The sequence below is a fragment of the Ylistrum balloti genome, unplaced genomic scaffold, assembly GCF_031769215.1.
Source record: "Ylistrum balloti isolate Yb309-2 unplaced genomic scaffold, AGI_CSIRO_Ybal_v1 Utg371130, whole genome shotgun sequence".
Classification (NCBI taxonomy): Eukaryota; Metazoa; Mollusca; class Bivalvia; order Pectinida; family Pectinidae; genus Ylistrum; species Ylistrum balloti.
The window spans coordinates 445,268-462,566 of record NW_026782620.1 but is presented as its reverse complement, the minus strand read 5'-3'; the positions used below and the strand labels follow the sequence as shown (position 1 = coordinate 462,566).

The window sequence follows — 17,299 nt, the reverse complement described above, 5'->3', positions numbered from 1 at the left end:
ATCTTATGTTGGATTGCCATGAAGATTAGTTTTTATCATAATCACGTCGCTTGATAATGACGCTCTACGAACATTGACCCAAGTTACAAAGTTTACACACCGTGTATTTACATTTAAATGTGATATATGACACTGTAATAAACCATATCGTATTGTATATCATGTAATAATTGACAAAGACGTTTTAAAGTGTTTTATCTACGATATCAGTGTATTTGTTAGAAAATCCACCTCATATACATTTTTGTAAAGTGTTACAACAGCGGATTTTCACTTTCGTTTCCCATAAAAGGATGGAATGTTTATAATGACTATAAAAAGGTTCAACAAAGAAAATTGCGAAATCTTAAAGATAGATAGGATTTTCCTACTTTCATTTTTGAAGTTTGTGTAATATACCGAAGGTGGGGCAATTTTAGGCATGATTTAATCGAAAATTGTTGAAAATAATACAAATGCAGGCGCATTTTTAAATCTAACATTACGGATTGAAAAATAAAGGGAAATTCATCATTATCATTATTAGTTATTGCTAAATAGCGATCGCATGAACTTTAAAACAGAGCGGTAATTATAAAAGTCATTTCTAATTCGACAGTTTTCTAAATAACACTGGACGGACCTGCATTAATTAGTCTTATCACATATAGTTTCACACCTCAGAAAGTGGCGAGTGGTCGAGCGACAAAATTAACCTGTATAGGGGTGTATATAAGACAGGTCTGGATCCGTACCGGCTGGTAACAGGTATTTCACTATTTTGTATTGCTTTGTTTAACAATCCCCATGATTTTGGCTGTGATATTAAGGTTTTCTCGACCTAAGTGTTAATGTTGTTTCGATGTAGTAAACTATTGCTGTTGGTGTTTTTGATATTAATATGTTGTATTATATCTAGATGTTTTAATACTGTGTCACTAGCTATATTATATACCTGGCACCCGTAATCTAACCTTGATCTAACTAAGGCGGTGTGTCCGCACATTCAGGCTGGTCACGTGTGGCTCTTTGATATATCATATAGATCATAGTACACATCTGGCCAATAAAAGAAAAAAAACCTTGATATCGTAAACAAATCACTGCAAATTATGAGTGCATATAACTATTTAGTGTTTATCTGATACATCTACAATTGTCCAACCTATATATTAATGGCTTAATTACGGAAAATACTTACTTGTATTCTTATATATTTAGAAATAAATAAACCGTATTGCACACTTATTTATAAGTAATTTCTAAATTTATATAAACCACGATAGAACCGCACAATGTGCGATAGCATATTTCGTCCAATTTCCCAATCGTGCATACATCGTGCGCACATTGTACATCATGTAACATAATGCGATACCACAACTGTAGTTTACCTGAAGACTATTGGAATAACAGGCGGTTCGCGTAAAGTGCTATGATGCCTGCATTGTGTATTTATTGACCCACTTATGTAACTAAGTTTAACTGACGTACATGTGCACGTCACTAGCCAGAAATCAAAGTCCAATGAATTAAAACATATCTATCTAATCAATATTTTAATTAATTTTAATTTTAATCTCAAAAGGTGATTACTTTGTATACATAATTCATTTTTTCTGCGTAAGTGCATCATGACGAATTTATCAGATACAGATAAACATACTCTTTTGAACCTGACCGGCGATGGCCCACAGTCATTTACCAAGCTGTACAGTACCAAGAATGACGGATATGACGCAACTGTTTTTCGTCATTTCTTTGAAAAAGTATTAAAAACAATGCGTCGTTCCCTAGGCTGACGACACACCTAGAGCTAAGTGTCATCTTGTCTTGTGTTGACAGTATCTACAGAGCATGCAGGATTGGATTAAACACTACTGGCCACTGAGAGACATGGGCGTGGTCGAGGACGCACTGCAATATGCAAACATCTTTTTTGTTGGACCCAATGGTGTCGGGAAGTCTAGCTTTCTAAACTCGGTAAAATCTAGTTCCCGTGGTCACGTGACAATGACAGCTGGAAGCGGGAGCAGAATGTGGCAGGCATAAAGAGAAAACATGCATAAGATACTAGAAAAAGGAATGAATCTTGTAGTTTGTGTATGGATAGTTTGATATTATCTATTCTATTTACAGTTCCGGAGGTACCCTATTACGTCTTCAGACAACAAACGGCTTGTAAAGTTCCAACTGTGCGATTGTAGAGGACTTCTAGACGATGTAGATATCTCACAGGACAAAGACTCGATTTTAGAAGAACACCTGTCGAACAATTAGGTGGTATGGTACATACGAATGTGTCTTTTGTTTCAATCACTACATGCATTCAGAAATTGGAAACGTATAGATTATTGCGTGACGTTCTTAAATTCTTTCCACCATTTTGGTATTTTTATATCAACTCGTCTTCTGCATTGAAATCTAACATGCATGAATACAAACATCAGCCGAAACTGGATGACAAGATACACTGTGTACGTTATGGATGCTGACAAACACAGCGAGAGGGCCGACATCCATAAGCCCTTCATGACAGACAGTGTCCATAACCAGATCATGAATATCATGGAAAAGGCCAGAAAGATACACAATCTGTAGAAAAAGACCATAAAGTATCATTATCTCAAGTAACGATTGTATCCTGGACCTCTGATTTATCCGTCTGTCGCTCAACTAATTCATAAATATTAGAACTGTTATCAATGCTCCTGATCGTAACGTATTCGCTAATTAAAGTTAAAAATGAAAAGACACACAATCATAAAAGAATCCAAAGTTTACACTGTACTTTATATAAATGTGTTTTTCGAAGGTATTCCTCAGCTGATTTGCTGAACAAAGTGGATTGAGTAAGTGAATCAGCAAGACGTTGCATTCAGTACTATAGTCCTGTCATCAGACAGAGGGTGTATAGATGCTGCTGACTGCCTTGGTTTTCCTCCACTGAATGTGCTGCAAATGAAAAACTATTTCATGGAGCCGTCTGGACAAACTTAGAGCGGGCAAATACGAAACCGAGTTTAACTGAACGTACAATTACCTTATGTATGTGCGCATGATTAAAAACTTGATACTGAAATTGTTACATACAAAAAAATAACTAATGCATACGTGCATGTTTGTAAAAGGAAACATTGGCAATGTAATCGCAACTAGCTTCAAACAAGTCTTAAGGCATTTGTCTATGTACTATATTGATAAGAAACTAATGAAACTATAAAACAAGTCCATACTAAATCATATCTATTTTATTTCTAAGAGAAAAACTTTTGTGAAATTGCTTTTACAATAGAAAAGTCATGCTAACAGATAAAATAAAGTTTATATGAGAATGAAAACTTAAGGCTACCATTACCTTTGTTATATGTATATATTTCTTTTGATGAGAATCCAACTAGTTGAGTTCTGTCAGTTCAAAATTATATACGTGCATATGAAACCACTTTTGGGAAAAGCATTTGACCAGCTTCCAGATTTATATTATATATGTTGTAGGTACAAATGTATCAAATTATCACATACATCCATATATCTATGAACAAACTATGTGGTTTATTGTGATTGTTATATTACAAAACCCAGTCACGCGTGTCAACACTGGCTAGATCATCTACCAGGTTTTACAATAATTGATAACAATACATGTGATCACCGTCGGCTAGTACTCTTCAAATGGAGCCAACTGGCATGTCTTTATTTCTTTATTCAGTGTTTAAGATGGGTGAAAAGCATTGTATGTTGTTCAGTTATTTGATTATTAGGAAACATTGTAAAGTTATATGGTCAGGTTTTACAATAATGGATAACAATACATGTGATCACCTCTGTACATTAAATAGATAACTTTACATATGGCTAGTATTTCTCTTCAAATGGAGCCAACTGGCATGTCTTTATTTCTTTATTCAGTGTTTAAGATGGGTGAAAAGCATTCTATCAAAGACCTGTTATGTATACTGCTTTTGTAATCAGATAACTGGGCATGTGTAAGAACGAAAGAGGTCTGGTCAGCACGAGGCTTGCCGAGGATCGAGATAGTCTTGTCCACGGAAAAGACCCATTTTTGATTCTCACATACTTAAAAACAGTAACAGAGTACAAGTTGTTATGCAAACTTTCCATTACGCCAGCATCATTTGTGAAATAGTTTCAAAACGTGTCCTGTCTATCTTTCTCGACCTTGTGAAACATGACACGGGCGATGAACGGATGATGGTGCAGAAGCCACAAAAACAGAGATATGCAGAGTCAATATTTCATTATCTACATATGATCATACTAATTAAGAAAACAAAAAATACAAACAACTTACTAGAATGAATAATTATATAATGGCTTCTATACCTAGTGTAGTTACCAACTTTAATCATTATTGACACGCTTGATACACATGCCATATCCATTTCAAACTGTCTCTGCATAATCACTTTGTACGGCGAGGGTATGGAGTCCACCTTATCTGCATAAATGTAAATAGGTAGATTTCATCAACAGGTAAAATCCCTATATATAGATAGCTCTCTCTGTTTTAACGCGCGGTTGTTTAGTATTATTGCAGACAGGTCGGGTCATTTGGCAGATATGCACATGTATACCCAAACAGAAAGTGGAAATCCGGTCTAAACCGAAAGGAGGAAATATCAGGTGTTACATTGTAAGAACGTGAGCTATCACAATAATCTAAATGATATCCATATCGAATAATAGCTAACAAAACACTTAACTACTGCCATCATACCAGGCGTTACAGTAACTGATACGGTGTTATGGGGACCTGTTCCTCTGGACGAGTTCGTGAACCCCCAGAGAGCGAACTTACGGTAGGTCAATAATCTCAATAAAGACTTTTCCCAAAGCGTCATTACCCATATTATGAAATAACTACAAGATAACCGGTTGGTAACTGTATAAAAACATTTAAATCTAACACCTGTCTAATCGATTTCAATGACATTTGAATTATCGAATATGACGAAACGAAACATTTTAACTTTTGATGTGTTTTGTATATGTAGGCGGAGGCAGATACAATGAAAATATATAATTTTTATGCTGAAATGAATGTTCTCGTTTTAAAAAGTTTTATGATATACCAAGCTTGAAACTTTTTGTCACGTTTATATTTGCAAAATATTCAGTAGTTGAACTTACTTTAACCGTTGATTGGACATATTTCTCTAGGATCATTGTCATTTTATGATATTTACAAAACATTTTAAGTGAAATAGATGAGGTGTCGACTCTGTTAATTTTGGAGATTTATGATAGGTTAAGACAGTGGTGTTTCTAGATTTCATTCCAATTTCTGTTAGATTTTCTGTGAGTGACGTCTAGCTGGTACATTCCTATGGGATATAGACATTTGTATATGGCCATTGTCTATATCACCCTCCCGATTACCTTCCTGCTTTTGTCTAGATGTTTATTCTGTTTTACACCACTTTGATATAATCGTTTCGTGATGGCGTTGTGTCATTAAAGCGATCATATGTTTTCTGAAATCATAATCAGATAAAACACTTTTCTTTACAGGACATCCTCGTCACTATTTCCAATATTGTACAACCAGAGGTGTTTTCTTCCTTAATCGATCTTTTAAAACACCACGAAATCATTTCTGATTCATGGAAAAGGAGGACGGCAAAGGCCTCTTCTCCGAGGGTGCGATATGTTTCAAACGTAGAGCATTGGTATAAAGTTAATAAAGATAATGAGAGACACGGGAGTAAAAGGTCTCCTACAGGACATCAGCAGCAGAAGAACAATCGAGATGACGAGAAAGGGCGATTACAGAATGAGGAACAAACTTCGAGGATCCAACTTCAAGAAATGGCGCTAGTCCCTTCAACATTAGATTTACCTGAAGATGATCATTTAAAGCACCCGAAAAAAATTATGGAAGAGAAAAGCAGCCAACTTCAGTCAACAGGTATCACAGAAGAACGTTTGAGACATGAACAACAGTCAGCAAGTTCTTATAATTCTCTAATTGAGAGCAGGACTGATTGTCTCCGGAATGAGATGTTTGTTAAAATTATGTGTTCGCGAAGTATACAAACAGAGAACTGTTACCGTCTCAAACCAAAAAGTGTGCAAACCCTGACACTCGAAGAAAGGGGGAAAGAAAATGTCCAGACACAGACTTCCGAGAGCACAGCAGAAGAAAGTGCACAAGTACAGACTTCTGATGTCAGAAAGAGAGAAAATAAGCAAAATGTTTCAGAATCATTTAAAAATACAATGTCTGGAATAACAGAATGCGATAGAAAGGGAAACTGTTTGTTGTCGAAAACTTTTGAGGAAACTGATAAATTACAGAGTAGCAACCATAAGTATGTTCAGCGTAAGGTAGAAAAACATGTTAAAAGAGATCCAAGGAAAAAACGTAATCGATGTAAAAGATGTCTTTTTTGGGAAATCTCACAAACAATTACCAATAAAGTATGTATTTGGCAATACCGCATTAGTGATTATATGGGTTTATTGTGGAAATCCACAAGAGAAGTTCTGTAGCGATGTAATAATCTGCCAAAACAAATTTTAAGATGTATGGAAGAGTGATGCACTTCCTTTACTATTTTATCACATTCGTTTCATTGTAGGTATACAAAACATTGTAGAACGTCACAATCGATTGGTAATTGAGTATTGACAAATTATATTAACAGAAGCAGGCCCTCACTATGTGCACAAAACCATGATAAAGTAACAATATATATATATAGTATAGGTGGAAAGCAGATTATTAGGTTTTGATGTTAATCGCTTTACATGTTAGTACAAGAATAAAGTTCATTGTACATTTTTCTACACTACTGTGAGAATACAAATTTTGTGTTGGGGTGGGGGTTGGTATGGGAGGTGTGGATGTATGATGTATGTAGGGGGAGGTGAGGGTGTATGTGTGGGGGAGGTGATGGTGTATGTGTGTGTATGCTTTTGTGTGTGTTAAGAAAACAATTCTTTATGTTGATGATAGGAATGCTAATACAAATGTAGTCCCTTGTGTAAAGATATCCTGAAATCTTATCCAAAGCATTGATTTAAACTTATTAACACTTGATAGGCACAAAAGATAAGCTGGACCAATCCATTCTGCATGGCACAGAGGAACAGGCAACGTTTCGAGAGATGGAAATGGCTCAGATTTCTTCCAAACTTAAGGAAATGCAGCAAGAAAATGACGCACTGAGACAGGAAATTGGTAAAAATATTACCTTTCCTCCAAGGAAATATAACTAGAGAAATATTAGTATCACGAAACGTTTGATGAACTTTAAAATGAACTTTGGTTCGATAAAGTAAATAGAATTCATGATTTTAAGAAATGGTAAGTTTTTCATTTGTCTTTCGAGTAGAGGTTCTCTTGTGTAAATTCGTATAATTGAATTTACTTTAGCATGAATTTGTTAATAAATTACGTGCCCAGATATTTGCCATCTGAGTACGTGATGTCTAAGATCAGAATCTCATAAGAATTACTATTGTGATAATTCATTCTTCAACGGACTAACTTGACGATATTAACTTTTCATAAAATTGATTTATTGATATTTATTTATTTTATCAATCGGATACAACCATCAGAATGAACTGAAAATGAGTTCTACATCAGCTACTTACCTCGTTTTAAGCCGTAAATGAAATTTAACAGCTCTCTATAATTATGGTTGATTAGCAGGACTTCAGATGAATTCCATTTGGTTCAAATTACAACTTCTAGGTAGACCTTATTATTGACAGTTTCACGATTTCCGTTAAAGAAGTCGACAACTGACACAAACTTACATGACATGGGTTCTAGAGATGCAGATTGATGAGGACTAGGGCTGCTTATAGTCGCTGTTATAATCTCGTTGGGAAATATTTTTCGTGCAATGTTAAATTAGATGTACGAGCTGCTTATTGCTACGGAACTTAAAGTGATATTACGTATCGTTAATGCGGATTTAGAAAGCTACAAGACATCAAGCAAATACTCAAGATTATTTAGTATCACAAAGTCGAAACACAAATAACTAAGGAATATAGAGTCGATGAAATAGAGTGTTAAATGCTCGATTAGATCAAATGACCTATGGCTGTATATGAATTTCTGATGCAATAATTCCGATTTTTCTCCGTGGTCGTCAGGTGCACGTGAAGATGAACTTAAGACTATGAAGTTAAGCAGAGATCAACTGTCGCTGGACCTGGAAACATCACAGCAGGAGTATCATGAAACCTGTTCTGACCTGGAGGAACAGATAGGTTCACTCAAGAGGGATAACTCTGCTTTGTCGTCTAAAGTCGAAAAATTACAACAAAATGCTTCTATTTTGAAAAGAAAACTAGGTGAGGTTTTTAGTGACATATTTTATATACGATGTATGATTCAAAGGAAAAAGAATGAATGAAAATAACCCAAATTTCACCTCAAGCCACAAAGAATTAATAGGGACAGTCTTCCATTCTCTCACATATCGAATGTCTTTTGTCCATTTTGTTTGAAACCAATTTGTCCGGTAATAAAGCAGAATAAGCACACGAACATGTAATGTCTTCACAGTAGGACAATGGCACCAGCAGTACGCACTGTTTATACATTCTCAAATACTACCTTTATTCAATATTGTCATACTCAAAGTTCCACGTTTCTATTTAGGAGGAAAGATACAATGATGGTAAATTAAATATGGGTACATTGTTAAAAACATTGGCATTATCTAGATAATACATGCAAACGTTTTTATGAAATCAGACTTTCCTGTCTACATCCCACGATCACAAATATGATCCTGCTGAAATTATGATGAATTTCCTGATCAGATGGTATTTTCCACGAGAATGTTAATTTTATTTCAAGATTTATGATTGGAAAACAACTTTCTAGCTATTACGTATATCCGCGGAGAACAAAACTTTAACTAAATACCATCATGTTTAAAATAATCAATAGGTGATACTGAAGAGGAGCTTAAGACTGTGGATTTGAACAAAAACCGACTGACGCAGGACATTGGATCAGTACGACAGGAGTATCAAAAAACTCGCACAGACCTGAAGGAGGAGATTGCGTCACTCAAGGGAGATAACTCTATGATGTCGTCTAAAATCAAACATTTCCAAACAATGAATTCTTTTCTGAAAGAACAACTCGGTGAGCTGTTTTTAATACATTACATAATATCAATATATTGTTTACATTATAAAGAATGAAAAAAGACTATGTGAATAGTATCTTAAATCTATGTTTCAATAATTTATAAAAGATCATAAACCATCTTTTCTCACATTTGAATAACAGCGAATCTTGATCTGTTTTAATTTCTTTCTATCTTACGCTCATTCTTCAGAATGACCCACTGACAGTCCTCACTTCATACAGAATGACATTTATAGAAAACTTCGCTCAATAGCAGCACACATCATTGCAAATATTTGACTATATCTATAACAAAGACATTTAGGAAATATTCGAAATGAAACAATTATTGTACTTGTAACCAAATAAAGCATTAATACTTGCTTAACAAGTTTAAAATTTTACCAGGGACCTCGATGGTAAAGTTGTTTAGGAGAGTCTGCCCGCCTTTTTCACTAGCCCTCCACCTCTAAATCGTGGGTTCGAGGCCTACGTTGGCCTGTACTGGCTGAAAGTCGGTGAGGATGTTTTTCTCCAGTCTGACTGTCCTTCACCATCCAAACCTGGCACGCTGAACGTAAAGCAACAATACGTAAACTTGACAGTATTAACAACGGGTCACTAGAACGCGTTGTTTATGACTATGTATTATAATCACTTATGTTCTGTTATCCTACAAAGTGACAAGACACTAGGTACAATATATGTTGTTTAATAGCTCGCAGTGAAGAAAAAGTGAAGAGTATGGAGATAAACAAAACCCAACTGACACAGGACCTGGAAACAGTAAGACAGGAGTATCACAAAATACATACAAACCTGGAGCAACAGAATGTGTCTCGAGAGAGAGATAAGACTGCTTTGTCGTCCACAATTGAAACATTACAACAAACTGTTTCTGAACTGAAAAGACAACTAGGTAAGGTGTATCAACAAAACAATGTGATTGAAAGGAGAATGCATTCCAGGGAATACTGTTTATTTTCTATTTTTTTTTTTTTTTATTTTCAAGGATGTAAAGGGTTCTCTAAAATGATATTTTTTACATTAGGTTAGATCACGGTTATGTTGGTATGGTGTATAAATATGGTTTCACACAGGAGGAACCTATTGCTAAGTGGATACCGATCGCAATGTGTGATATCCAATCGAACGATTGCAACCTTAAAAGCCGGTACTTATAGCTGCACATTACAAGCAGTACTCATTAAATGGTGGGTGACAATATTTACAGCTAACTCCATAAATGGTTTCATCATAATGAATGATTATGAATGATTTTCAGTTCAAATATATTCAGAAAAAAATATGCTCAGGGGTTATTATTTCGATTATGACTTATCATTAAACAGCATATTAACATTTGTTGGAAATAGAAAAAACGAGTCCAGACATTCCTTGGTTGGTCACAACCCGTAGTTACTATCAAATGAATGATCCTCCAAGACAGTGGTTCAGTCTATGAATAAACATTTGCTCAAGGATAAATTTGCCATATTTCAGAATCTGCTACTTTTACTAACATATTGGAGTGAACATTTATTTTCAAGGACAAATATCAATCTTAAAAATCGTTGTCAACTTGTGTAATGTTTTAACATGTCAAAGTTGTTTTGAGTTCACAATATAACTATTTTCGTACCATTCATAATAACTCATTACATACGACAACTTCGATACTATTCAATAGGCGAGAGTGAAGGCAATCAGCAGGCATTACATTTAATCAAAGAACAATTGACACAGAACCTGGAAACAGTGCGACAGGAATATTCCAAAACTAGTACAGACTTGAAGGAACATATTGGTGGGCTTGAAACACAACTAGGTGAGGTGTATAATTATTTTACTCGTAAAAAAAAGAAAGGCAAGTCGATATTGTACAAAAGACACCTACGTTAAAAGGTTATAATAGTGTTGTAAATTATCTAGAAAGTTGTATGTAATAATGAAAATGGTGACAGATAAGAAGTCTTATTTCCATGAAAATACTGTTGTAATCAACAATTTCACTAATTTTTGGTGATAAGATTTGTAAGTCTTTCATCTAATCCAAGCCAGTTATATCACTGACCAAATGGCAGTTACACTTACAAGCGTGCTCCAAAGCCGCTTATTACAGCCAGCAATATCACAGACTAAATGTTAGTAATACTTAAAAGCGTGTATCTAACGCTGCTTATTGTAGCCAACAACATCACTGACTAAATGATATCAAGGCTTTATTAGCCAGCAGTATCATTGAATAAGCTGGGTATCCACAGTTCTTGATTATAGCCGGCAGTATCACTTGTTAAATCAGGTAAGACCCACAAACGGTGCTCTTAACTTATTGTGCATGATGTGATCGTTTCTATAGAAATGTTCTATCATGTGTTTTACAGTTTACACCGGTATGCTTACCGAGATGTATTTGTATGACGGTAATTGTGATAAGATATATACCCTCAGATATCGGCAAAAGGAACCTGAACACTATACAGACAGACAAAGAAAAGTTGGCTAATGAACTAGAAACAATACGGCAGGAGTATAAAATTACCCGTGCTTCACTGGAGAAACAGATTGTGTCTCTTAAGGGAGATAAGATTGCTATGTCATCCGAAGTCGGAAATTTAAAACGAAATGTTGCTATGCTGGAAAGGCAACTCGGTAAGTAGCTTAACTAGTATAACACAATCAGGTTTGATAGCCCGTATTTAGTACCATCGACACAACAACAAAATACAAGCAGATTAAAACAGATAAATGTCATAATATTCTCACTGAAATTCAACCAGTACATGTTGCTATAGACATAAAATTGGATCCTTTATACTCAGTAAGAGTGAACGATGTGAAGATTCGATTTGTATTTACGTGAGTATCAAAAATTACTTACCCTTGCTGATACTTTAATAACACCTCATTTGCACCAGATGCAGACTACCAAAGGTCTGATTCAGAAGATGGACAGATTGTCGGTAAGATTACATTTATACCCTACTACACTCTTACTTTTTATCTTCGCCACTTGTCTTACTGTGAAATGCTTACGCTCTCTGGAAACATATTCAAGTCCAGCTATTATTATATATATGTTTAAGCACAGTAATGCAGTTCCGTTAATAATGCATAGTTTACTATCGGTCGTCATCACAAAGATGTCACCTGACAACATTCCTTATCGAAACTTAGATTTTCGAATTTTCTCTTACGTTTGGAGACCTTTTTTTTTTTTTTTTTTGTTAGTTGCCGATGGATTATTTTAAATGTACATATAACTTGCTTTTCATAAACCTGCAAGATACCATTGGTCTACACTGGAGAAACGAGCCTATATTCGATAAGCAGGTTGGTATAAGTTAATTAAGCTATCATTATTTCTTTTAAATCAATTTAATTTTGATCGAGTGGCAATGCACACTTATTGTGTCTACCATCCAACACATCACTCAGTTACACTAACCATCCCACATAACACTCACCTCACCTCACTCGGCCACATAAGCCCTTTCACAAATCACTTATCTACATTATTATTGTCAAACATCACTCCGCTATCCTAACACATAACACTCAACTACACTTACCGATCCAAACATCACTCAGCGACACTAATACTGTATCATAAATCTCATCTACACTTCCAATACCACATACAATTCACTATTTTAACATTTCCACATTTTAACATCACTCAGTTACACTACCACTGTTACATACCACTCAGTTATACTTCCGCTGTCATATACCACTTACACTTGTCTGTCCACATAACACTCATTGACACAACACTGTCATAAACGACTTAGCCATACTACAATTGCCATACACCAGTCGATTACACTAACACTGATATACATCACTCAGAAACACTAACAACATTCACCTTAACACTACAACAACATAATCAATATCAATAATCGATTCTCTAAAAACATTCGACAATGTCATGGAAACCTGTAACTATTTCCAGTATACGATAATATCAAAGGATAAGATCAAATTAACCTTGATTAGTATTGTATAGACAACGTGATTATGTGAGAGTTAATTGCATCTTCTTGAATTTCACATGTACACAAAGAGATGAAGATTGGATATTGCCGATTTCACGGTCGCTCAAATATAGCAACATGAATAATGAAGAAATAATAATGTTGTAGTATGACAGACATGCATGATTCAGTTTGTGTGTTGCAGTACCTAAAGAACTTGAAGGATGAGATTGAACACTATTGGCCACTGAGGAACATGGGTGTGTCCGAGGAAGCCCTACAACAAGTTAATATCCTCTTCATTGGACCCATTGGCGCCGGGAAGTCGAGCTTTATCAACTCAGTAGAATCTGCTTTCCGTGGTTATGTAACATTGACTGCTGGCGCCGGAAGTAGAACTAGGAGCTTAACATCCGCGGTAAGTTCTTTATTTTAGCCGTAAGTATTACAGAGTAAAGCATGATATTATAAACAATATATGAAAACTTGTGGTGGCATAATAACCAGTACTCACTGTCGTATATGTGGACCAGCGATTACAAATCCAATGGAAACTTCGGTACCAACTTTCTGTCCCATATTCGAATAAATATAATGGGATATGGTCCCATTTGCATAGTTCGACGCTGCCTACTCGTGGCAGGTTGTGTTTCTCAGAGAGCTAGGAAATGAAGCAGCCTGAACTTTCGAGGTGGCCTGTTTGAACAAGGCAATATTTGCTATGGAGGACATTCGACATGTCTGCCATATGATGTTCAGTGAGGTAGTCACCTGCTATTACAATGAGGCCCTGACTCAAAGTGATCCAGGCAGTTAATTAGGCAATAAAGTAAGCAAAGAAAGTTACACTGACAACACTGCATCGGAGATCTCATGAGATGTTAAACAGCATCAATTTAGGGAAAGCAATATTCTTAACATAATGTTAATACGAAGTTGATAATTACAGCTGCTGATTCTCTATGGCAGTGGAATGTAATTGTCGTTTTCCTGCTCAACAACATCCATGCCTAGTTCATATCTTGTTCATTTGATAACAATTCTCAACATTGTAATGAAAGATGATATCATTTAGTAGGAGTAGAGTTATTGTCCTGATAATTGCTATAACGGAATATCCAACAGTATCAAGAGTATGCAATGTCAGCAACAGACAACAAACGCACCATGAAGTTCCGGTTGTGTGACTGTAGAGGTCTGGAGGACAGAGCTAGCATCAGCAAAGATATCAGTTCTATTTTAGAGGGACACATTCCTAACAGTTACAGGGTAAGACCATACCAATACTTGCCTTTGAATCAGTTATGTAACAAATCAAAATATTGCGATAACTATTTAAAATATCCTCAATTCGGCTTTGGACAAAAGTTATTTTTTCAAAATGCATCATCAGTTGCTTTCTTCAACATACTAACTTTTTTTAAATTTTTAAGCTGCTATGTGTAACTGTGTATGATATCTACTGACAGTTCAATACCTCGTTCCCAATGAAACCCCAAATGTATGGATACAAACACGATCCCAAACTAGAGGACGAAATCCACTGTGTGGTATATGTGCTGGATGCCACTTCATACTCCCAAGAACTTGGTATACCATTCATGACGGACCCTGTTAAGGAGACGATCAAGGCTATTCAAGATATTGTTGACAAGAAAGGTGAATAACCTGTTTGTTTGAGGTTGAGATTAAAGTTGGTATAATTCATCAGGTAAAATGAAGAAAATATGTAAATTTACAGAATGCCGTCAACAAACATTGTAACAATATAAGGCAGTCGGACAGACATTTATGTTAAATGTGGCTACATCAAGAACAAATGTTTTAAGATATTGTGTCCTTCGTGCAGGTATAGATAACAAAATGGTTGATCTTATATCAATTCAAAGGATTGACCTGGGAACCCTTTTAAAATGTGTTAATTAATACCATACTACTCTCAAATCTGAGTTAAATATATATATATAATTTAAAAAGATAAAAACTTTGTGTATCGTGTGTGTATATATATATGTGAATATAACGCTTTTCAATCTGAGAGGCGAAAGGGGAAAAATCAAAATTGTTCGAAATAAATGACAAACTCCAAATGGGGGAGGTGTACAAAACCACTAACCAAAAACTAATATATTTCACTTCCATTTTACGTTAAAAATGGGACATGGTCTAAAAATTCCGTGTTTCAGGAGATGTAGGTTGATAAAGACTACATGGGATCTGTAGGTATCATCATGTTCTTATTAGGAATAGTAAATGTCTTTGTGCAACAAGAGGAAAGATTTGTTGAATTCTCTTTAATGTCATGTGTTTTATAAACCTGCTTCGCACTTGAGACATTACATACCTAGTTTGACCAAGGTTTATATGATAGGTGTTTTGAATCATTGACACATACGCTTCGAAAACATTTTATACGTTCAAGGGTGTCCATGTCAATCCTGCTTTTCTTCATATCGTTCCTCTGTTTAGTGAACTTTATCTTTGAATTTATGTGGGTTTTCTTTTTGCATTTGTATTCGTTCAGTCTCTTTTCTAATATTTGTGTTCTTGACTGATGGCAGGAATTCCTCAACTGGTTATACTGAGCAAAGTGGACACAGTTTGTGAATTGACAAGACATAGTACGTCACAGGTATACCGGAGTCCCGTTATCAGACAAAGGTGTATAGATGCTGCTGGTTTTCTCGGAGTACCTCCCATGACAGTGCTGCCAATGAAGAATTATTTTATGGAAACGTCTATCGTGGATGACATCAGCATTCTTGCCTTATATAACATCCGCCAGATGTTGAGAGCTGCCGACTCTTTTCTCCGTGTCAACCATCTCGATCAACTCAAGGAGAAGCATGCATAGGGTGATTCTACGAAAACGGAAACCTCCAATTACGTATCAAGATTGTGGCGTTCTGCATTAATAAGTGTTTCTTACATCTCCATCTCCAAAAGTAACAATATTTAACAAGAATCGATCACTTTACAAAACATGATGTGTTAGTTGGTCTGAAACAGTGTAGAGTAGTATATTTGATGCTAGGCTACTTATGCTTTAATACAACTATATGTTTTTGTGTGGTTATTGGTTTAACCTTCAAATCCTTTATTGTTTGGCTCTATCTAATTATTGTTCACTACTATTTATACTGCTAATGAAAACATATGATTATGTTGGTATGTTGATATCTTGTTTTCTCTTGTCTAAGGACGTCACATTATTTCACAAAAGTTATCCATGGACAAAATATTACCATGTCACAATTGTTTTCCGAGGAAGTGACATTGTAATGATTGTAACAATAGTTATCCATTAAAGTTACATTGTAATGTCACAATAGTTATCCATTAAAGTTACATTGTAATGTCACAATAGTTATCCATTAAAGTTACATTGTAATGTCACAATAGTTATTCATGGAAGTGACATTGCAATGTAACAATAGTTATCGAATGAAGTGACATTGTAATGTCAAATAGTTATCCACGGAAGTGATATTGTAATGTAACAATAGTTATTCATGGAAGTGACATTGTAATGTCACAATAGTTATCCATTAAAGTTACATTGTAATGTCACAATAGTTATTCATGGAAGTGACATTGCAATGTAACAATAGTTATCGAATGAAGTGACATTGTAATGTCAAATAGTTATCCACGGAAGTGATATTGTAATGTAACAATAGTTATTCATGGAAGTGACATTGTAATGTCACAATAGTTATCCAAATAGTTTTTTCAGGATTGTAACATTATGACACAATAGTTATCGTAGGACGTAATATTTTCATGCCACAAATATCATATCTATAATAAAGAAAATATTAAATGAGAAAATAAGTTTATGAATAAAAAATCACTTGAAATATAACTTTGAAATGATTTTTTGTTCTTGTTAGACCAACATATCGACAGAATCATAATACTAAAACATTGTGGAAAGATGTGCATATTAGTTTCGTTGTTGAAAAAATGAGATAGGCGGCTGATGTCGAAGAATCTATCCTGTGTCATTGATTTCCAATTCTGGTATATATATATAAACACACGATGAACATATTCAATAAATATTTGCGATATTATTTCGCACTGGTTTTGTGGTAGTCGATAGCCCCAGTGATAATGTGGAGTCCGTTGCAGTATCCTACTCTCTACATACAGTTCAACAGAGACGTTCATGGAAAATAGCGAAGTACAGCTGCTGTATTCCCTCGTACTT

General features: G+C 35.1%; 1 protein-coding gene across 1 annotated transcript; it reads left to right on the top strand.

The window, feature by feature from the left end:
- Positions 1 to 4,748: 4,748 nt before the first annotated feature.
- On the top strand, positions 4,749 to 15,940 carry LOC132560919 (myosin-4-like). The gene is made up of 14 exons (XM_060225623.1): positions 4,749 to 4,802; positions 5,515 to 6,376; positions 7,049 to 7,186; positions 8,116 to 8,316; positions 8,921 to 9,121; positions 9,825 to 10,025; positions 10,797 to 10,934; positions 11,558 to 11,758; positions 12,025 to 12,069; positions 12,393 to 12,439; positions 13,292 to 13,504; positions 14,212 to 14,355; positions 14,556 to 14,745; positions 15,648 to 15,940. The coding sequence occupies exons 1-14, from the start codon at positions 4,749 to 4,751 to the stop codon at positions 15,938 to 15,940; spliced, it is 2,928 nt and encodes a 975-aa protein (XP_060081606.1).
- The last annotated feature ends 1,359 nt before the right edge of the window (positions 15,941 to 17,299 follow it).